The sequence below is a fragment of the Drosophila mojavensis genome, unplaced genomic scaffold (genome assembly GCF_018153725.1).
Source record: "Drosophila mojavensis isolate 15081-1352.22 unplaced genomic scaffold, ASM1815372v1 contig_74, whole genome shotgun sequence".
NCBI classification, from domain to species: Eukaryota; Metazoa; Arthropoda; class Insecta; order Diptera; family Drosophilidae; genus Drosophila; species Drosophila mojavensis.
In genome coordinates, this window is record NW_025318899.1 from 10873354 (window position 1) to 10897293 (window position 23940).

Sequence of the window (23940 nt, forward strand, 5' to 3'; positions counted from 1 at the left end):
AATAAGCATTATAAGAGCTGGGAACTTGAAATTTCATATACAGATATTATATATAATCTATATATTGTATGCTTTATATATAGTAAAAGTTGATCTCATATATCATATTTCAATAACTGATTGATAGATCCATTACTACAGACATCGCCTTTGTTACTCAAGTGTGTCGTAATGCTTACTGTCATTATGAATAGTTCCAATTTTGAATACTCCCCATTTAGGTACTCCCCTCAGTTGGTATCGAATCATCGATCACTTTTAACATTTGCATTGATAAAATTGTCATCAAATGTCATTTAATTAAGTGTAGCTCAGCCTGTTTTTAAGTTATCTGATATATCGCTTCAATTAAGCTTAATTTTTCATTTCAGAATGCAATTCAACTATAGTAGAAATTCATCAAAATTCTTTGTTAGCTTCTACCACATGAAATGAGACAATTCGGGTATTCGTGGTATTTCCAAGTCGAGCACTCGCCACTCCAGCACTTTTAAATGTTGTTGCTGCAACTATATATATATATATATTTCTATCTATATCAGCATCTGCTGCTGCTGCTGCATCGGTTATCCTCTTAGTGGCCCATAAATCAGCTGCCTTTGCCTCAGTTTCTGTTTACACACACATATTTTAATTAGTTTTTTTTTTTTTTTTTTTTTTTTTTTGCACTTCGTTTCATGAGCTTTGTAATTTGAATTTTTTCAAGATATTTACTATTTTTTCTTTTGCTAGCTTTTAAAGGGAGTGTCAACAATTAGATTGGCTAACTTCCGTTAGACGTGAGACGATTTAAGCTTTGAATTATGGCTGAGTAGATCTAGATTTGGTTAAGCAATTACGTTGAAGTGTAAGAAATGCATTATTTAAAGTGGGGTTTATGTAAGACCCCGAAAGAAAGTAGATGAGTAAAAGTTCGTATAAATGAGGATATAGCTGAATAGATTCAATTGGATTGAATGGGTTGTATAAGTAGTCAAGTGATATTTATTGGCAAAGTATAGCTCATGAGATAGCCCAGCACTTAAATTCAAGAGAAGCGATTAGAAAGGCAGCTGAATGTTATTGATATGTTATGGTTTGAACAGAATGTAGGAAACGCATATAGAACAGATTTACTTAACCAAGTTTGACTGCTTCTAGAAATCTTGTTTAAGAGAGAAAACATTGAGAATTCAGCTTTTATTTAATGTTTTCATGCTTAAAAATATGTTTTGATTTATCTATAAATATTTATGCAAGCCAAATTATATTCCATAAAATGCCAATTAACAAGAGATTTGAAATCTGAATCCATTTTTTCCCCATCCGCCTTATTCCAGGCAATCTCTTATGCAAATTATACTCTAAGCTTTGTTGTTCCACATAAATTTTAATTTTTTCTTCTGCAATAAGCTGACTCATAACACGCCTCTGGCCTCACCTCTCTGGAAACTCCCCTTTCAAAGAGAACCTCAGCTGCTGCCTTATGGCTTAATTCTCAACAAATCGCGTTGTGGGTGTCTTAACTTGGCGCTAATGAGCCGCCGCCGCCGCCGCCTGGACGCATTAAATAAATATTTAAATAAAAATAAAAAAAAATTTTACAGCTGCAAGGCAAAGCGACTAAAGCACACACTGACACACACACACCGACACACACAGTCAAAATGACTTGAAAATATGTGTTAAAAGGCAATTAAACGCAATTAGCCAATTAGCATGGGTCATCAGCGCCAGCAGCCAGTCGCCCAAGAGCTCAAGAGCTGGCCAAGAGTTGCAGCAACAACAACAACAACAACAACAAGTCACAGACATTAGCAACGACTTCCGTTAGAATCATCGGAAAGAAAAAAAAAAACATTTTTTAAAAATTGTGCGCGCCGTGTTTTTCATGATTTTGTTTTGACTGTTAATTCAGTTTTATAGTCGCTGTAGATACACTGTTTACACCAATGGAAATAGAGTATATAGGTTTGTGAGAAACTTAAACTAAAATTCTCAGCCATTCTTAAGTGCATATATAATCTATCAATAACTCTGTATCTATCTGACTAACTACTCATTTCAATATGTATCTATCTATCTTCTATCGATCTACCTATGAATCGGTATATATATATATATCTCATTAAATGTATGCTTCTACTTAGCAATATCTGTATATATTTATACATCTATCTCAATCTAGAAATAGATATCTCTTAGATTGGACTATGAATCTGAAATCTGAATGAAAATATCGCTAGGAATATATAAGTTTATATAACTTAATAATATTGTAGCGTCACTAGTTTTATTAAATAGCTTTACCAACACTTCGTGCCATAGATCCATCATTTTTAAATCATCCAATAAGAATTGGCTTTAGCCAATAGGAATTTCGACTGTTTCTGCGCATTCAGAGCATTTTCAGAGTATTACTTAGCCAGTTATGCCCTATGGTCAGATTCTCACTTCGTTTTTCTATTCTCTGTTTCAACTTTAAAGCGTGCAAATTGCTGTCCCAATTTTTCAAGCATAAAAACTGACGAGCGCTACAAATAGAGAATCGGAGAGACAGAGAGAGCTCTTTTAGTTGCTTGAATATACCTAAACATAACAAATAAACAAAAACATATATATATATATATATATCAAAGAAAAATAATAATATTTTATTTTGCAATCAACAAAAAGCGAGCAAAGACATAAAAAAGAATTATTATGCAAGTGTGTGCTTTTTTTTTTTGGAGTTGCGGCATGATAGTGCTTGCTTTTTGCCAGCCCAACCATCATCGCATATAGTAATAGGCACTTGGTTAATGAACATCAGCTTAATGATCATCTGCATGCTCATTAGTTATTATGAGATGGTGTACGAGTGTAAGAAACTTTGGTCATATGACCCATGGACAAAGGCTAAAGAATTTAGAGTCGAGATGGGATCAGTTGTGAAATATGGGATAGATGCGAAGAGGGAGATTGCTAAAAGTAATAGAACATAATGTTGCTTGTTTGGAATAGACGTAATAGCAAAAGTTTTGCATGCTTGAGATGGGAATCAACGGACTATGAAGTAGGTATGAAGAGTTTTGAAATGAGTCAAGAGATGAGCTAAGAAACTTATTTAATATGAGAGAGAGAGAGAGAGAGAGAGAGATTTGTGTTTTTACTATAGATTAAATTGGGTAATATACATATGCCACTGTTGACTTAAATTGTTAGATTTAGAGAAAAAAATAGTTTGAGGATAATGTAGAAGAAGGTAAAAAGCCTTTAAGATTGTATTAGTGGCGAAATATATAGCTGGACCGAGTCACTATGCTCTTAAGAATTCTAAATTGTGATTTTATACACAATATGGAAATGAGAAACAGATTTAGTAAGTGAAAGTAAGAGAAACAGAAAGGAAAAGGGAGATAGAGAAATTGGGGGCAATGACCTAACACCAAGCCAGAACATTACTTAATCAAAAAAAAAAAAAAAAAAATTACTTTATATGCTTGATAGATACAATCGTCTGCTTTTTACCTGCTTTGAACAGCAATTCAATTTCAATTTATAAATTAATACGTAAAGTAGGAAAAGGAAGTAAAAGAAAAGAGAATGAGTTGTAAAAGAACGGAAAGCTTTATTTGTAAATAAAAAATGTAAAGTGGAAAAGGCAGTAAAATGATAGAAATATAAGATATATTAAAGTGTACAGAGACAGGAAGAGAGAAAGAGAGAGAGACAGGCCGACGATTTGATAGAGCCCCAACAACGCTTAATATGTCTGTCTATATAAAACCCAAATGAGATCAGCTAAAAGCATAATATTTTTAGTAATAGAAAAACAACTTTTATGAACCCAAAGAAGTAAAGAATGTGTCAGAAAGATATGGAAAGAAATACAAGTAAAGGGATAGTAAATGACTAGGATATACCCAATGAAGAGCAGCTGTTCATACATAATTTATAATTCAAATGGTTTGAAGGTATACAAAACCAAACTTTTCACCCACTAAGCTGTCATAATTTAAAAATTTCACAAAATTTCAGATAGGGAATCAGTACTCATAAAGCCAGCGAACTAAGCTTAACGATAAAGTTTAACCGATTTAGACAACAGAAAAAAGAAATTTCCATAACTTTTGGCTTCTACCACGCAAATGTATTACCAAATTTCGCAAGATAAAACTGGGCTTGGCCGTAAGATATGAAAACTGAAATTGGCTTTCTTCTACCGTCTTTTGAAGTGTCATAAAATCCAAAAAAACGAAACGAAACGATACAATTTCTCAGCTTTCTGGCATTGTTGGTATTATGTGAAGATGCCAAACTAAAAACCGATCAAAATGCTGTGCTCAGGTCTTCTCTGGTTTTTTTTCTGCTTTTGGTAAATGAATTTTTGATTAGGATAAGTTCGTTGAACCGCTGCGTCTTCAAAGTGAATTCTGTCGAAAATCGCGAGCGATATATGTATATATATGTATATACACCTACATACATGGCTACATAATGTTAATGTATGTACATAAAATCGCGTGTGCTTTATAAATAAAATGTAAGATTCCAAATCGACGACGCGTTCAGCATTTTAAAAGCAATTTCCACAGCCATTCGACTTTATGTGCGATTTATTTCACAAAATTTATGCTAACGGGGCTGTAAACGCGAATGCATATAATTTATATGTAGCATGGGAGCATAGCTCTAGCAAAATGTTTATAGTTTTTGTAAACAAATTTTCCAACATCCTTGACATTAGTATAAATGGATGCATGTGGCAGCCAGGCAGAGAGGGAGAGAGAGAGAGAGAGAGAGAGAGGGAGAGCCACCCACTAGATGATATTCTATACAATGGCTTTATATGTGTAGTCAGCCAAGTGAACCAATTAAATTGCAAGTTGCAAGCGAGAGAGAAACTCAGCTGCAGTTGACGTCGACGTCGACGTCGGCATCGAAGCGTCGGTGTCGGTTGCAGCGTCCGTGGCAAATTAATGTTACTTCACACACTGAATTATGAGGGGTTGCCACAAGCGGCGCATAAATAAAATCAGTCTACCGAACTCAACGCCGACACGACCCAGAAGAATCAAAACACAAGCCGGCAAAGGTGCAAAAAAATAGAAAAAGAAAAAAATGAAAAGAGAAAAATAAAGTGAAGGCGAAAAAATTGCAAAAATGAAAAACATACGTGAGCGAAAATAGAGGAGACGAAGAGGGAATGCTCTAACTGAAAATAGAATGCATTATGAATATAGATGAAACGGACAAGTATAAGCATAGGTATCTAAGTATAAGTAAAAGTAAAAGTATATATATAGTATACGAAGGAGTTTAAGTAGAAATATGCATATAAGTATAATTAAAAGTATAAGAGTGACTAGGAATGAGTAAAAGTAGATTTAGGAGTAAGGGAATAGGTGGGTAGAAAGAATGAGAGTCAGTAGAAGTGAAAACAGAAGCATAAGACTAAGTTTCGGTATAGGTATAAGAATGAGTATTAATCGAAACTTCACTATAAAAGCAAGTTATGCAAAAAAAGTAGATGTAAAAGTTACGAAAGCACATTAGTATAAGAGTCAGTATAAGTATCAGTATTACATATAAGAACTAATATATGTAAACATAACTATGGGTATAAATATTACAATGAATAAATATAACACAGAGTATAAGAACAAGAATCAGTAGAGATAAAAGTATAATTTCAATTAAATAAGAATTAAATTTATAAGTCGTAAGTATAAGTTTATATCAGCAAGGATTATAACTGTTTAAAATTCAATTTATAATAGGGTCTTTTCAAAAACATGGCAGCTGTATTAAGTTTCACCAATTTACCTCAAGTTAAGTTCGCCTAGGCTAGTTAATCTCAGCTCTTTATAGAGACACTCTTATATATGTATGTATATGTTTACACACTCTTCTACACCTTATAACTCACATAATTCACGGCTTTTAGGACGTCTTCTTCAATTACCCATTATGCAACAAAGTCGTAATACCCCTGCTCATAAAGGAAACCATCTAAAAATGTGAGTGAGGAAAAAATAACAAGAGAAAAAGAACTTTTGTTCGCGTCGTCATCGGTAGCAGACATCGGCGTTGGGGCGCTGAGCTCATCTCGTATGCAGGGCGCGCTTTATGTTTGGATTTTTTCATGCCACCTCTCTCAGACGCACACAGACACATAGTCTCGCTGTCTCCCTCTTGCTGTCGCTCGCTGCCCAAAGCAAAGCAGCGGTAAAAATTTGCTGCACGAGTGTCGAACCTATTTGTAGTTATCAGAAAATTAAAAAGAACGTGCGCCAAGGGGTCGGTGAGGGGCGGGGCGGTGCGATTTGAACTGAGGTAAAGCAAGGCGACGCGCAGTCGTGCGATTCTAACTGTGCTTTGCAGTAAGTGAAATAAATTTATGAGAATAAGGCTCAAATGTTAAAGCCAATGAGCCTCGGGCAGCACGAGCAACACTCAACACTCTCTTCACTCGCCTCCTCGTCCACTCGCGCGCACTGTTTCGCTTTAAAGCAGAAACTTGTAAAAGTGTGCGTACATAACAACAGCAGTAACAGCAGCAGCTACCAACCCACTCCACTCTACTCCACAGTCACTCAGTTACAGTTACAGTTACTGTGCGCTGCCCTGAGCGCTCGCTTGGCACGTTTTACGACGCCAAACGTCGCATAACTATTGATTTCAATTTGCATTTAATGGCTTTATAAGAGAGCATAAAAGACGACAAGCGACCGCAGCAAGAAGCACTCGAAAGTTACATAACAATTACAAAAAGAACATTGTTCCATCGATAACGATTTTTGTTTGTGCGTTGGAAAAACTTTCACCTTGAAAGCGCATTGACTGAACGCATATTAGCTTCATTTTAAGAGCGGAAGACTGAGCGAGAGAGAGAGAGATAGCACGGCGAATTGAATAGCAGCATCAGCTGCTGCTAACTAACATTTCATGTAAAGAAGGGCAGTGAGAGCAAATCAAAGCGGAATATTGGGTGAGCATCAGATCAGAACCAATTGGAGCTCTTAGCTCTGTAAAGTGTAACTGTAAAGTAATGAAGGGAGACGCAAATTGAGCGAATATTAAGCGCACTTTTAATCCGAGCCACTCGGAAGCTTTTATGCGTCTCTTTATGTTGGCATTTAATAGAGTGAGATAGCAACAGATTTATGCATGTGCGCATGTATATATGTACATTTATGTATATGTAATTGTTACTAAACAATTTTCAAGTTCCGTTCAGCGTTTTGTCTCTTGTGCTTTGCATTTCCGTTCTGCGTGCATGACAGGCACTCCCCACACGTCTGGCTGTCCGCTTCGCTTGGTCAGCGAAGGCCATTGGCTTTGGAAAAGCCAACAGCTCAACAGGTAAACGCTGACTGCCCACCTGCCAGTGGCTGACAGAATATGCCAATCACCGAGAGAACTGTGCAGTTCTGTTGGGCAGCTGTAAAAAGGAAAAACAAGAAACTGTTTAAATCGGGTTAAATTGCTCCGCAATTACGTAGCGTTTTCCAAATTGAATTTGGAAAGGTCCGATGCCTGGCATAAAATTCATTTTGATTTTTTTCTTGTTGTTGGTGTAATTGAAGCATAAGCGAAAACGAGAACATCAACATCAAAGCGATTCGCTGGCACTGCCATGACGCGGCAAACCAAGTGGACCCGAAAACCCTGTCCCAGAACCTGGCCACGGGCTATGCCAGCATCGAGTCGAATACGTGCGCTCGAGAACCGGCTATGGCTAAAGCATTTCGCAACTATTAATTCAATTAAATGCCGCTGCTTTCAAATTTCAAATTCACAGAACATTTTTTTTTTTTTGAAAGTTTTCTGCGCTGACATAAAAACTGAAAAAAAGCAACCGAAATTAATCAATTTAGAGCGTAATCAAGGCATTTGCGTGAGTTGCAAAAAGATATGTATATAGATAAAAAACAACTTGCGAACATTTTTGAAGTGTTGTCTTTGGCCGCAGGCGCTATTCAAATTGAAGCTACTTGAATCTTGAGAAACATAAAAAAAAGAAAATAAATTTCAATTGGGACAAGCCAAAAAGGGGAAAAAAATCTTAAGAGACAGCATGCAATTGTCGAAGTTTGAAAGAGAAACAAAATAATAGCAAAAGACAACAATATTTGATCAATCAGCAAAAGCAACAGTAAAAGATAAATAGTAGATGGAAAATGTATAGAAGATTGTTATATAATGTGATATATAACGATAGGTAATATAGGACAAGAAAAAATGAATATAATGTGTACTCATTATAGAATTATGTAACATTTATTATATATATATATTCAAGTCTAAAATAGTCTATATAAAGTATATGTTGACTTTAGACGAGTTAAATATTACAGAAATCAACTTAACAGTTACGTGTTAACGACAAGAATGTTAGCAACAGCAACAATAACAGTTGCTGTCAATCTATAACAGAGAACTGTTAAAATTCCTTTATATGCAAGTCTCGTAATCTATATCATCCACCCACTAGTTAGTGTATTTACCACCGTATATATTGAACGATTGGTGAGCGTGTTTTACATTTAATTAAACAAGCGAACAACAATTGAAATTGATTGTGCGTAAAGTTGAACACAACAAAAGGCCGACAGGCAGCAGCCGCACCCCCGACAATAATGCACAATAAACCGTTGGACAGCCATTAGGGCGCCAAATGACATTTATGCCCCAAGCTACTCACGCCCTCTCTCTCTCCCTCGCTCTCCCTCTCTCTATCATTCCCTGCTCTTCCATTTCCTGTTTAACAAAGCGGACAACTAACTGTCAATACGATTGCCCATGAAAAAGAGAAGGCGATAGAGCTGGCAGGTGTATTTGAGATGCTTTTGCTAGAGAGACAGATTGACAGATTGGGTGATTGAGTGATTGAAGCTGGCTAGTTAATCAACAAAGCGTTGCCTACTGAAGGTCAGCCAATGTGTTGACAAAAGAAAAGGGGCAAAGAAGCTGTTGCCAATTGCTTGTATACCGATATATTCATATATTTAACTATATAGTAGCTGCTCTCTGACGGATATCGAAATGCGTTCCGCTTCGCAGCGCGTGCATTTCAGCTGTGCAGCAGTTTGTGTCTTTGCTGCACACACACACTCACACACATACACACGATGTCAAATGAAACGAAGTGCTAATGGCAATAATAATTATGCGGAGACAACGTGGCGTATGCGTAATTTCTGACTCAAAGACAAGTTTGCCATTCATCACAGCGATTATAAGAGCGACAATTATAATAATAGTAAAAGTAATAATAATAATACTAATAGCAATAATATTAATAATAATAATGCTATGCAATTATGCTCAATAATAAACAGCAATCAGTTTTTACGAGATTGTACGAGTTGATTGCGAAAACAAATGCCGGACAAACAATTGAAGTTTCAAGTTAGTTGTCAATGTTGTCAATGTTATTGTTGTTGTTGTTGTTGCTGTTGTTGTTGTGGTCACTCATGTGAGAAAGTTGTGCCAAATGCAGATTTTACTCTAATGATAATGTAACAACATCTCTTTTGAGCTGCTCCCCCCACAAACTGCAAAATTTCAAAACTTTATAGCTCGGTTTGCCTGTGTGGGCGGCATTTAGTAGTACAGTTTGTTATTTTTCCTTTCATTCCATTCCATTTCAGAGTGTGCATAATTGTAATGACATCAATTTGAATTGCTGCCCAGCTGTTGGTCAAGTCTTTTGTGGCCTTTAAGTTTTCAAGTCGCACAAGTTGCTGAAACAAAGCGTATTTAAGCATGGCTTTAGATATGCCATATACGATATGCTACACTCTATATTTAAGCCTATGCGCATTGTGCAAGCCCCATCATTTGCAGCTCTGCTTGAAATGTGTTGCAAGCGAAACGAATTGGCATTTTAAGGTGATCGCTGCTAATGTAGGAGTTTCGTCTGTAGATGTTGAATGTATAGAAAATGTTATTTCTCTGTTGAAAGTTATTTCTACTGCCAGTTTTACTCTTACTTTTCTCGGTTTATTCGACGTGTTCCAACTTCTGCTGCTCTAATATTTATCTTTGTTCTACTTTTATTCTTCTTATTTTCATTTCAATTCCTTGATTTTCTTCTTTTTCGCTTTTCCCAATTCTGTCACATTTTACTGCTACATTTTCTTCCTCTTCATTTTGTGTTTGCCTACTTTTTTCCATTCTTACTCCAGCTACTTCTTATATTCTGCCAATTCTATTGAGTTTCCCTTTCAGATTGTACTCCTATTTCTAGCTCATCTTTAATTTAAATCTCTATTCAATATGAATATTCAACTCTAATTTCTTCACTCCACTTCTATTCCCAGATCCTCCAATCAGTATGTACTCCTAATATCCTCCTGCTCCTTATTTTTTTCTTACTGCTTCCTTCCTTTATAGTGCCCCTTCTTACCCTGCTCATTCTGCACACTGTTCCTTCGACTCCTAATCAACATCTTAGTCCTTCTGCTCCATCTCCTCTTATTCGCCATCCCATTACTCTTTCTAATTCTTCTACTTCCATTCAGTCCTCTCCTCCCCTCCTCTTTTTACTTCCACTCCATCCATCTTCTCTGCAGCTATTCAACACATACATATGTCGTCAGTCAGTCTGTCAGTCTGTCAGTTTGTCAATTATTCAGTTGGCTCACACAGTTATATGTAAATACATATATATATGCATATATATGCTCGTTTATAGATTATATACATGTCTAGCTGCTCCAGTTTCAGTTAATTTAAATTAAAATAAAAACTCTACATTTTTCCCTTTGCCAACTGCTGCTGCTGTTGCTGCAGACAACTTCCTGTTTGGCCTCTATCTCTAGCTGTTGGCCCAGCAACAACAACGACAACTTCAATGTGCACACAGATGTTTAATCAACATCATTTAACTTCATCATCATGATATAACAACAACAGGCAGAACCCAACCTGCCTTAGCAGCTTCTCGCTCTAAACTTTTCTTGTTGTTTGGCCCTTTTTTTCTCATTTGAGCTACTTGACTGTTTTAGCACCCCCGCTGACTGTCTGATTCGCTCTCTTTCTCTCTCTCTCTCTCTCTCTCTCTCTCTCTTTCTCTCTCTCATATATGGCAGATTTTAGTGCAAAACAATTTAAATAACAAGTTGGTAATGGAGCCGCATCTGTGCCTGGGAATCTTCACTGTGCCACATGTGGGTAAGCCCTTGTTGTTGTTGTTGTTGGCCAGGCAACAAAAAATTACTGGAGCATGGAATTGTTTATTGTTGTTGTTGTTGCTGCTGCTGTTGTTGTTTGGCGCTGATTTAAAATGTAGATTTCTTTGGTAGCTGCTTTGCTGAGGTTTCATTGCACAGCAGCACATTGATGCGGCAGCCAGTGCAACAGCAACAGCCACTTGCCACTTGCCACTAACTCACTGTTATTTCGTTGTTGTTGTTGTTGGCAGCAGCAGCACCAGCAATTGACATTTGTTGGCAAATTTGCATGCCAAAGCCATTTGAAATGAGGTCGACTTCTATTTGTGCGAATTGTAACGCGCATTTTAATTAGATTTTGATGCGAGCTACATGGAAGGACAGACAGAAAGAGAGAGAGAGAGAGAGAGAGAGAGAGAGAGGAAAAGAATAATGAGATGAAGTAGCTAGAATCCGGGGAAGTAACTCAACTACATGCAGATTAGTTTACAGCTGCAGCAGCAATTTAATCTCTTGATTAAAATGTGTCTAAACAAAATTTAATTAACTTTGGGAAATAAACTCTTAAAAGCATCACACGAGCCGCAGCTAAATTGAATTTATATAATGCACATCAACTCTTTAATAGCTGCTCCATTAGCATAATAATAATGCAACTGTGTTGCATGCAATTTTTTAAATGAAAAAATGGCTAAAAAATAGCTTTAGCATAAGCAGAACTATAAAAAAATATTTACAAAAATAATAATAAGGCAGAATAATGCATTATATAAATTAAATATGCATAGGGAAACAGTTGAAGGGTTGAAGGAATTAAACATACAAAAATGCTTTAAAAAGCTTTCAAAATTGTATACACAAAATTATGCTTTGGCTTTAAGTAGTCTAGCCAGTTTTTTGCTCACATTTTTGGAGTTGAGCAATATTAGCAAAACTCTTATTAAACTTCCAAGTTTGTATGATAAACGTTTTATACAAACTTTACATAGAGTTGACTTAAAGAAGCTTTGTCATGCAGTTTTTTGAACATCTCTCTTTTTTATGGCGCGAGTAATGGCTAAATTTCATTGATGATATTCATTAGAATTTTAGCTAAATATATATAAAGAAATATATATTAAGAAAATGGTTTACAAATAATAAATAAAAAAAAAATTAAAGTTTAGTATATTTCTTATAACTTTAAGAATTTATGGTTCATATGTGAATTAGTAAATAATTTGTTAATGAATATCTAAGTATTTGTTTCTTAAATGAAACACATTAAAGAGTTGATAACCGTCTTTAAAGTATCTTTTTCATTCTCTCTCTCTCTCTGTCTCTCTCCCTCCCTCCCTCTCTATCGCTCTTTTTGCCTCTGTCTTTCATGTGCCGCCTGCCTGGCCATAAATAAGAGTTTTATATATATTTCATATTATTATATATATCGTTTAATTAGTTTATGCAAATGTTGACCATAGCAAAAGCCACAAACCGATAATTCATATTAAAATCTTAATTAATAAGCGTTCAACTTGTGGTTTGTTTGCAGAGAGAGAGAGAGAGAGAGAGCAAGCGAGAGAGTGGGCGCTGGGCGTGGCGTATAGACCACAAATGCTAACCGCAGCATTGTAAAATTTGCAGCAATCAATGCAGATTGCATAAGCAAAACTCAATTTGTAGTTTAAACAAAACGAAAATAAAACAATGTGAATTCAATTCGTAAATTAAAGTTAACTTTCCATATGAGCTGTATAAATGTTATAGATTAAATAGATATGGGAAAATGGATGTAATATACAGATAGACTTTGTGAATATATGTATAAGTTATTATCTATATTTTCAGCAACATTTCCATTATTGTTTTTCAGCTTAGCTGAACTAGTCCTAGTTTCATCACTTAATTTTTAATTTTCTAATTTTCTGTTTGTATTTTGGGTCAAAGTCTTTGAAAAAATGACGTTAAAAAAAGAAAAAGAAAGAAAAAGTAAACCAGACGCATAAAAAATAAAGCCAAAAACTATATACATGTAATATATATATAGAAAAATGTGGTTATATGAAAAACTGAAAAACATGGTGCATAACTGACAAACGAGTTCTGGCAGACAGATAACAACAACAACAACAACAACAACAAAAACAACCACAAATCTAATAAAAAGCCTCGCTTGACTAAATGTAAAAAATGTTAAGTATACCAGAAATTTATAGCGTACAATTTTTCGCTTTTTTGTTTTTTATAATTTGGTGTGAAAATAAATATATAAATGTATAATGCAGAAAAGTAAACATATAAAAAAAATGGAAAATTGTGGAAAAAACATTGTGAAACAATTTCTCTAATTAATTGTACAAACAGTTGTTGTTGTTATTGTTGTTGTTGCTGCTGCTATTTTATTGCACATTTTCCGCTTTTGGTCTGGCGAATGCGAAACTGGCTGCCACATGTGGCATGCTTGCCAGCCCACCCAGACGCCGCCTGCGTCGTCGCGTCGCGTCGCGTCGCTCAAATTGCCAAACGGCGCGACAACATTTTTGAGATGGCAAAAGCTTTAGCTAATTTAACGCGTATTTCAGTTGTCTTTTTTGCACTCATTTCATTTATTCATTTTTTTTTTTTTTCTGTTTACAACATTTGCAGGATGCCAGTCATGTTGCTGCACCCAACAACAACAGCAACAGCAACAACTTGCCACAGCAAGCAGCAGCAACAGTGACGGCAGCAGCTGAGCCAGCGTTAAATGTCGAGGCTGTCATATTGCAAAATCAGGTGGACACATTGCAATGGCAATTGAAGCAGGTGAGTGACTATAACAAAAGACTTAAGACACAAACTTCACATTAGAATCGAAGCGCTCTACAAGAGTCTAGACTCGGCGACACAGAAAACGTGACTTCAGCGCTCACTTTGGCTTGTTGTTCGCTATGCAAGCGGGTGTTCATAGCCCTACTCCCCCGCCGCCCTGGCTCTGCCCCCTGCCCCGCTCCTTACTCCTCCCATGCTGCTGCTCTACATAGCTTGGACTTCAACCTGTTTCCCTTGACTTTTAAGACATGTGTGCGCCTCCCTCCCTCCCTCCCTCTCTCTCTCTCTCTCTCTCTTACATTGCTTACAATATATTCTCACGCTTATAATTATAGATAAAGAGAGGGAGAGAGAAATAGAGTCTGTGTCTGCGGCCACACTTAATAAACACAACTCCGCCTGCCTCTCCCCTTCCCTCTCTCACTCTCTGTTACCCATCTACTCATGCTAAGTGGCCTTTGTTCGTTTTTCTTTGTATCTCATCGTCACATTTCCTTGATTTCTGTTATTTTTTTATTATGCTTTTGCTGTCCGGCTTCGGCTGCGTGCTAGGGCCACGTCCAGCCACATCCACAATTAGGCGGCACATTCTTTTTAACGCTTAATTATAGACCGGCCGGCCTGGTGGTCGCCAGCACCACTCGATTCTATATTCTCCACTTTGTTCAGCTCAGTTCTTTGCTTCTCGTCTCTTTATTTCCATTCTGTTTGGCGTCTCATTGTCTTTTGGCCATTTCCTCAATGGCTGAAAACTTGCGGCATTAATTTTATATTTCCTCAAACAAAAGATTCTAGAGAGAGAAAGAGAGAGAGGTAAAGACAGAGAGATGGCGACTTTATCTTTTATTGACTGCTGATGGACAAGTATAACATTTAAATGCCAGCCTACTGTGCTGCCAATCAGATAAAAATGTTCAAGATTTTTTAACAAAGACTTCAACTTAAAATTATTGAGGAAAAATAGTTGTAACAGACGCGAAGAGTGCAGCTGCTGCTGGTAAAAATATGCCTAAAGCGGAGCTAATAATGGGAATACTTCGATTTATGAGATATTTGAAGAATCTGTAAAAGCGAATGCCTTTGGGGAGTAGACTAGAAATTTAGTATGAAGAAATATCAACTGAGTTAATGTAGATTATATAACACAAGTAATGGAAAATCTTCATTTCTGTAAAGTTACATTCATTATTGAACAACCTTGACTAGGCTGAAACGGAGAAACTCTTAAGAGACTGAAGTAAAATGTAGAGTATTATTCATTGATTCGCAACTTGTGTCTGGTTCTCTCTGGGAGCAAAAGTAAGGTTTTTATTCTTTCTTTATTCTAAATGTAGAACATGTTGAGAGCACAAATTGCTCTAGAAAATTCATAATACAATCAAATGTCGCTCTAATTGAAGTTATTGATAATTCAGTCAAGTGTCTTGCCAAAGCATATAAATATAATATCAATAATCTTTGATATACAAGTAGAGCAGGATTTATTATTTATTAGTATTTTAAAATACCACAGTATTATATATTTATATATATTACATATGCTATTTTAAGATACTAATAAATAACAAATCCTGCTCCTCTTTTATATCATAGATTATGGATTCTTATTAATTTATTATGATATTATGAATTTGTATAAGATATTATCCCTACTTCTTCAAATTCTTAAAACAAGGTAAATAAGATAATTTTGGGATTCATTTATAATTAATTAAAGATCATATATTGAATTTTTGCTCAGTTGTTTCATCTAAACAGTCAAACAATATACCAAATTATATATATGTATATCGCTCAAAATCCATAGCAATCATTCATGCATCCATTAATAAGTTTTGCTCTTTTTTTTGCCCACCCAACTTGTGCGTAACTAATTGAACCGCTTCGTATTTGGAAGACAAGAGAACTCCTAAGTATTTGGGTCGCATTTCAAACTAACCTGGTTAATAGTTAAGCGTAGCTTGTGCTCAATACGCAGTTATTGCTGCTGCTTCTTCTTCTTCTTCTTCTTCTTCTCCTGTTGTTGCTTCAATTGAATTTCCAAACCATATTTGAACCATGCTGACCTTCAGCTTTCGACTTCTATGGCAGATGGCGCGCGCTGTTTACACACATCGCAACACTTGCAGTCGACAAACTGATTTCAGATTCTTTTTAATTCATCAACTTACAACAATATTTACGCTTTCATTTTGATTTAATGCGCCTTGAAATGCGCCTGATGGTTGCTGCTTGGAAAGCCGTCAGCAGCAGCAGCAGCAGCAGCAAATTGCAATCTAATCAGTGATAAATATTTTCCACACTTCTTTCTCGGAGCACTCGAAGGCGCTTGGAATGCCGCCGGAAAACTTAAGACAAGACGCAACAAAAAAAAAAAAGAAATGAAATAAAATAAAACGAGGCAAAACTGGGTTATGTTGCAGCTAAAGGCGGTCAGCAGCAGCAACCGGCAAAAAATTACAACAACAACAACAACGTCGGCTACAACTTTATTAAACAGCAAACAAATCAGGGAAATGAAGCGTGGGCCGCTGCTCGCGCTGTGAGAGGCGCACAGACATCGAGTCTCAATCCCTGAGCCGCTGTGATTGATGGCATCGATTGATTGAAGGCAGGAACTTTAATTTATGCGCACAGTTTTCCCTCACTCTCACTCACTCTGCCTGCGCGTGTGTGTGTTTGTGGGCAGGAAGTGACCAAAAAAGACAGAACCACAATGTGTACCGAGCTCAATTCGTTAAGCCTGTCAAATGTGCTTTAAACAAGCCATAAGCACTATCTAACAGCAACAGCAACAACAACAACAACAACACTTTCACAATCTTGAAGCAGACTCTGCCTTGACTGGTTATGGAGAACTGGCTGAGTTATTGCTGCTGCTAAATAGCTGCCACATGCTGCAAATTCTTTTCTATTGCTGCAGCAATGCCATAGACGGTGTCTATCATAGGCAACTCTATGAATGGAAAATGGTGCACTCAAATGAAAAATTCTTTTGCATTTCAAAACTTGTTGGGCTTAGTAAGAATTCAGAATCTATGACATTTTATTGCAAGGGCAGGTTGATCGATTATGTCTCTACGTGTTATATTAAATGTGACAGTGATAAAAATCAAATATAAATAAATAAAGATATAAAATATATAAATAAAATAAATAAATAAAATATAAATATAAATAAATATAAATAAAATATAAAAGTAAAATAATTATAAAATATAAAATTAAAATAATTATAAAATATATAAATAAAATGATTATAATATATATGAATAAAATAATTATCATATAAGGATGCATAAATTAGAATAATAAAATATTTTAAAATTTGTCATATAAAATACAGAAAAATACTTATAATAAAATACAGTCGAGTCTCGAAACTGTGAAAATCGCGATAAATTGAAAAAATATGTATCCCCTTGAAAAAAAAAATCGTTCTCAATAATTCTCCATAATTGTTTAAATCGAAAAAAAAGACTTGTTCGCTTGCCATTTCGAATTAACGGGACTCGACTGTATTACATAAAATATAATAAAATGTCAGATGATGTACTGTGCAAAATATTAGGTTTAATAATTTATCAATACCCTATTGGGTCTATGTATATGAGAAAAAATGTATTTGTTTTATATATGTTTGTTTAGTAAACTTATGAGATTCTATATTGTTTACCTTTGCTATGAGCGCTTCATGGCATTGGAATTTACAGCACGACCTAATTCTAATGCCCTCTTGTCCCCGACTGTGAATTGTTGAATTGTGATCGTGCTTTTATCTACAAATAGTCACACACACACACACACACATTCAGCTTCCAGGCGCCACTCAAATATTACTTAAGTACTGCACTTCTCTCACTTCAACAGAGCTCTGAGCTGAGCTGAGAGCTGTGTCAGGTGCGTAGAAACGGAACGGCAAAGAGGAATGGAACAGAATTGATCATGAGCATGATACATTTGATGCTCTTCCAAGATAAAGGCGAGCATATACATATGTATGCATATTTGTATGTACAGGTGGCTATATTATAAATAAAAATCTATATCGATATGCATAATCGGCAATTTAGGTTGATTTGCAGAGAATCAATATACTCTTTCTCTGAGCGAGCATAAAAATGTAACTGTATTAAATTTGAGTATGAGAACATCATAGAAGAACCAATTCAATTAGCATTTACAACTTTCCCTATATATTAGTAATTCATATATGTATATAATATATGTATATTATACATATTCATATGCTATATATATATATATGCTATAAGTATACTTATACTTATATGCTATAAGTACAACATAATTAATCTACTTAAAAAACATTTGGAATCCTAAATGGCGTACTTAAACCTGTTGTTTTGCGCAATTGCATAAATCTTGCACAAAGCTAGGTGTGAGTATGTGTGTGTGCCTATTAGATGTGCTTCAGTGTGTATGTGTGGGCTTTTGGCACTTGTAATTCCCATCTTCAAACCAATAAACACGCAGCAGGAAAACGCTAAACGGCAATTGCTGCTGCTGCTGCTGTTGCTGCTGCTGCCAAACGGACAACAACAACAACAGCAGCATTATCAACAACCGCAATAGCAGCAGCAACAGCAGCAACAAACATTTTGTAGTTTACGTAATCAGCAGGCTGGCCAAAAGCAAAAAGACCAACAACAAAACGTTGGCTAAAATCGCTTGCTGCCAAATTGCATTGCCAACATTTGTTTTTAGTTTTGGCTTCTTTTTTTGTTGTTGTTGAGCTTTTGCCTCATTTGGGCGTCGTGTGAAACTCATTTTGGCCATGTGGCATGCAGCAAGTGGGTGTGGCCCAGCCGCAGCTGCTGCCTTTTCTGATCAGGTGGCATCTTTGACACTTTGAGTGTTGCCAATTTGGCAGCTGTGTGCCTGCCTCTTAATTAGGCTAGGCAAATTTCTTGGCCAACCAACTGGCCTAAAGACCCCAAAGCAGGAGAGAAAAACCGAAACAGAAACACAGAAACAAAGTTGAACTGAAATTGAAGTCAAATTTTTGTACGAGTGAAAGTTGTGAAACGGGCGGAATGCAAGAGGTGGAAGGGGATTGCTCGACAAATGCAACGATCTCTGATAGATGGAAAATTAACATAATCTATAAATTGCTTATAGATAAATATCGATGATCATAAATTCATTAAATAGAGAGTTTACTGTGGCAACGACCTTGTCCCCGGCCACAGAGGTGAATGAAAAAGTGAAAAACTCCAATCTGAAGAGTTATGGGTGCATTGGTGGATACAGTTAGAAAGAAAAGCAAAACAAACAAATGAAACGAAATTTGAATTCAGAGAGCGCGCTTTAAATTATCATTAACAGAATTTCGAACTCAAGAAACAAAGAAAAGTTAACAAAAAAGAAACATGTCTATTCAAATTTGCATGCCAAGTTACTTAAGATAATTAACATAACAAATTGCTGCAAATGAATTTCAAATAGGAGCAGACGAAGCGTAAAATTAAATGTATAGAAGAGAGACAAAGAGACGACTGGAACGGAACAGCCGAGCTGTATGACCTAAGAATACCAGACAGGGCGTCGTTTATATGTACAATGGCAAAGACAATGGCCAAAACGTTTAGAGCTCGATTGTATCATTGCATAATCCAGCGATTATTCATGCTGCGAATTATAGGTATAACCGTGGCCAAATTGACTTAATAACTAGTTGCATTTACTTAAATTTATGATAAATACTGCTGTTCTATGCAATTCTCAGAAGTCTGAGTAAGTGAGGCATGCCAATAATGGGTGTAAAGAGTCAGAGTTAGATTAACAATAATAGAATTTTAAGTGTCTGGGAGTTACGTAATGGAAGCGGAGATTTTTTTGGAATTGAAATTGAAAGTGGATATATATTCTTAAATGGGAATAAATTATATATATTTATTTTGATACACCTCTAAATCTTCTATTGATTGTCATTGAAAACCCGATTCCATTCTTCACATCAGTCCACATTAAATATTTGATTATTATCAATAACATTTTAAAAGGTCTTTAGAGTTGACAGATTTCGAGCTCGGAATTGGCTCGTCTGTTGATTTGAATGAGATTGGTAGAAATGAAAGGTATAATTTATGAGAGCGCACATAATTTTCAATGATTTACATATTTTTCTACCTTAATAATATGTAAATCGCTCAAATGATGTTTGATATTGAAATTGATATCATTCTTTACTACTTTTCTTTTCGAAATTATGCTGTTTAGTATAGGTGCTTGATTAAATTAGAAATCGCTTATAACTAACTGCAATCTGATTGAACATTTGTTTTTGAACTTATATGGATTCTCTCTGTTGATCAGCTTCACCTACACTTTTAAGATTTATAAGCAATTTCTCTGTAATCCAACAAACTTAAGTTCGATCTGCGACAATGAAAACCCATTTAGGTCAGTTAGCTATCTGCTATAATTCCTGTTAACTGTCATAAATATATAAGTTAAGCATATGTTCTGTATATACCTGTTGAAATATGATCATACTAACTATTTTGCTCTGCCCCTTTTAGACCGAAACCAATTGTGAAATGTATCGTGCTGTCATGGAGGAGGTTGCTCGCTTCTTTGAGCGCTATCAGCAGCTGCAACAGCAACAACAGCAGCAGCAGCAGCAGCAACAACAACAACAGCAGCAGCAACGCCAACAGCTGGCGAATCGACACAGTTTGGGCGGCTTGGGGGAGCAAATCTCGCGCTCAAAGAGTCTGCATCATGTGCAGGGCGTGCAGAGCGATCCGAATGGCTGCCATGTGGATGCAACCGGCGGCAGCAACTGCAACGGCACCGCTGCCTCAGCCACGCACTCTGCCTCGTATATGCGCGCGCGCAGCAGCACAAATTTGATGCTAAACAAATCGATGCTGACGATGAACGAGGAGCACGGCTACGAGAGCATTGCGCCCGCCGGCAGCTACAATGCCTTCAAGGACTTTACCTGGTAAGAGAGCGAATGTGACTTCAGTGAGCTGAATATTCATTAATCAAACTGTCTCCTCCAACAGGCGTCGCTCACCCAAGAAGCTGGGCGGCTGCAAGTCGCGTTTGTCTTCGCCCGAGGCGGCCGAGGAGAAGCTCAACCAGGAGGCATTTCGTCTGGCGCGCACCATACGCAATCTGTTGCACACATCGCAGCAGCAGCCAGATCTCACGATGCTGCCACACGGCGCAGCTGCGGGCCAGAGACTCAGAAATCAGAGCCAGAAGAGCAACGCTGCGTTGACGCTGATGGCGACGCCGTTGCATAACTCGACTAGCCTGGATGCACCGGCTGACAACAACAACAACAACACCACCACCACGACAAACAACACCACCACCGCCACCAATAACAACAACAGCCCCACCAGCAGCACCACTTCCTCTGCTGTTAGCCCTGAGCTGCTCTTCTTGCGCGCCAATACCATGCGAGATTCTCGACTATCGCTGCGTAGCTCTACCGACAGCTCTGTGCATTCCACCATCTCCTCGACGGCCTCGTCCTCGTCGAAAATAGAAACCGATGAAGAGAACCACACAGCCAGCAGCACGAGCAAGCAGAGCCCAACGACTGTCACGAGCAATCAGCACAATGGCTCCAGCACAGAGGATGAGAGCGGCTTCAGCTCGATTAGCTCGTTCCATGATGTGGGTCTGCCACTCAGCTCCACCTTGATAGGTGGCAACAGCTGCCGTCTCTCGCTCTCCACAGAGAGTCGCAACTCGACGCTCAAATCGGCGCTGAACGGGGTGGGCGTGCCACTGCAGCCCCAACACTCGCCTAGTAGCAGCAGCAGCAGCACCTTGAACTGTCAATCGCCCGCGAAGACCTATCGTAATGCGAATCGATATCAGCGCTTCTCAACGCTATCCAATGAGGATGCAGCCGCTGTGCTCTGGGTCTAGGCTACACGCATTTCGTACCCTCACATAAAATTAAGTTTTAGTTATTGTTTTCCCCTTTCGCTAGTGCCTCTCGTTTAGTTTGTAGCCGTTCCTTAATGTTTAAAATTTGTGTACTTTATTCTAGTAATGTTAATGTTTTAAAAATGTATTTAGTTTCAGTTTCTTATCATTACAAACTTCGCATTTTTAAATTTAATTTCTTGTAAAGTTTTAACTTAAGTTTTGCAGTATTTATATAACTTGCAGCTAAAAATAAACATAAAACTAAAGCTACAAAAGTATTTGAAATGAATGAGAAAAGCATAAGGCCGCTCGGAGAGAATGTAAAAGACTCTGCTCAACAGCGCGGCGAAATTCTGTTACTATGTTAAGCCAATATAATGAATAACATGAATGAATAACAGACTCTCTCGCTCTCCTTTTAACTACCTACTCTGCTGATAGCTTAGCTTACAGTTCCAGCCACACTCTGCTGCAGCTAGCAATAGTGTCATCTCGCTCGCTCTCAATTTTCTTCATAGTCAGCTTGTCGGACACTAATTTCTCGCTGCTCAACACTAGACAGAGTCAATGACAATGACTAGTAGTAGGCGAAAGTAAAGCACAAGGAGATTTTATAATAGGTTTTTACATTTGACAAGCTTTTGAAATTGAGTTTTGTTCCAATTGAAATTTTTAAATTATTAATTATATGCAAGTGAACACTGGACAATAAAGCAGCAGGCTTTGACCTCAGGTTGAGTAGCTGTAGCATTTGCTTGGCATTTGTTGTCAACTATTTGGTTTCAATCTGCATTCTTTCTAATCGTTAGAATTCCTCATTTCGGCACGTTACGTTTCGCTCAAAACTTTTCGGTATTTCCGCAATATTCCGGCAATCGCACTCATCGCTAATATACATATCGTTGATTATTTGCTACTCTTTCAACGGAGTAGAGGGGTGTTATCTAAAAACAATATCAATTAGGATGGCCAGCGCCCAAATGCAACCGTTTGAACCATCGGTCTTTGAGCCAAATAAATTTCTGCAGAGTCGCTTGGAACAATCGATCCTTAACGAGAAACAGGAGCTGCTAAAGGAAAGAGACCATGAGCTGGAAAATATGCCCGGGGAGCAGAGTGAACAGACGTATAAAATCGAATACAAACATCCGCTAGAGCATGTCTGGACACTATGGTACCTAGAGAACGATCGCACCAAACACTGGAAGGACATGCTCAATGAAATCACTCAAATAGATAGCATTGAAACATTTTGGGGGTACGTCGCTCTCCATCTGAAAATTTTACTAACTCTATATAGATTGTAAGAGCTGTGAATCTTTCAGATTATACTATACTATCAAAACACCATCAGAGCTTAAGATTGGCAGCGATTATTATATGTTTAAACATGGCATTCAGTAAGTTAAGCGTAGTTCTTTGTCATATTCTAAAATCTTAGCACTATCTCTGATCTGCAGACCAATGTGGGAGGATGAAGCTAACATAAAGGGCGGACGCTGGCTCTTCACTGTCGGCAAGAGTTCGAAGTATGCCCTGGATCGCATCTGGTTGGATATACTGTTAATGATGGTGGGCGAGTCTTTTGAATATGCTAGTGAAATTTGTGGTGCTGTAGTTAACATACGTGCGAAAAGCAATAAGATATGTAAGTAAAATGTATATCTACAGTAAAATCAGTTAAAATTCCTATTTTTGCAGCTGTTTGGACGGCCAATGGAACCAACGAGCTGGCCGTTCTAGAGATTGGTTTTAAGTTGAAAACCTTATTACACCTACAATCGCACAACTTGCAATACCAGCTGCACTCGGATGCGATGTCAAAAATAAATTCTGGAGTCAGATCTGTATATAGTCTATAACGATTATAAATTCTATAATAACGTATGTTCAGCATATTAGACTAGCGTAGTATAAGTGCTCATTAGTATAAGAACCTAATTGGATATATTTTTGACCCAAATTGTATTTTGAAATTCCAGCAAGAAATTCAGCTAGCCTATTAAAAAAAAATTACCGTATCTTATTTATAATTGATAATAAAAATGATTGTTCGCTGCAGATTATAAAAGGAAACTTAAGACTTTCCCTT

At 37.0% G+C, this 23940-nt stretch overlaps 2 protein-coding genes across 2 annotated transcripts in view; both read left to right on the plus strand.

Moving 5' to 3' along the window:
• LOC6582075 (homeobox protein 5) overlaps positions 1-22118 on the plus strand; it is a 33816-nt gene extending 11698 nt beyond the window's left edge. Inside the window, exons 2-4 of the mRNA XM_002007752.4 lie at positions 13767-13925; positions 20474-20901; positions 20966-22118. Coding sequence (XP_002007788.2) covers positions 13767-13925; positions 20474-20901; positions 20966-21845 — 1467 coding nt within the window. The 3' untranslated portion in view covers positions 21846-22118. The remainder of the gene's footprint in view (positions 1-13766; positions 13926-20473; positions 20902-20965) is intronic.
• Positions 22119-22596: 478 nt separating this feature from the next.
• Positions 22597-23924, plus strand: LOC6582076 (eukaryotic translation initiation factor 4E1). Its single transcript, XM_002007753.4, has 4 exons — positions 22597-23106; positions 23174-23248; positions 23309-23496; positions 23550-23924. Exons 1-4 carry the CDS (start codon positions 22814-22816, stop codon positions 23708-23710), a joined length of 717 nt encoding a protein of 238 aa, XP_002007789.1. The 5' UTR covers positions 22597-22813; the 3' UTR covers positions 23711-23924.
• Positions 23925-23940: the final 16 nt, after the last annotated feature.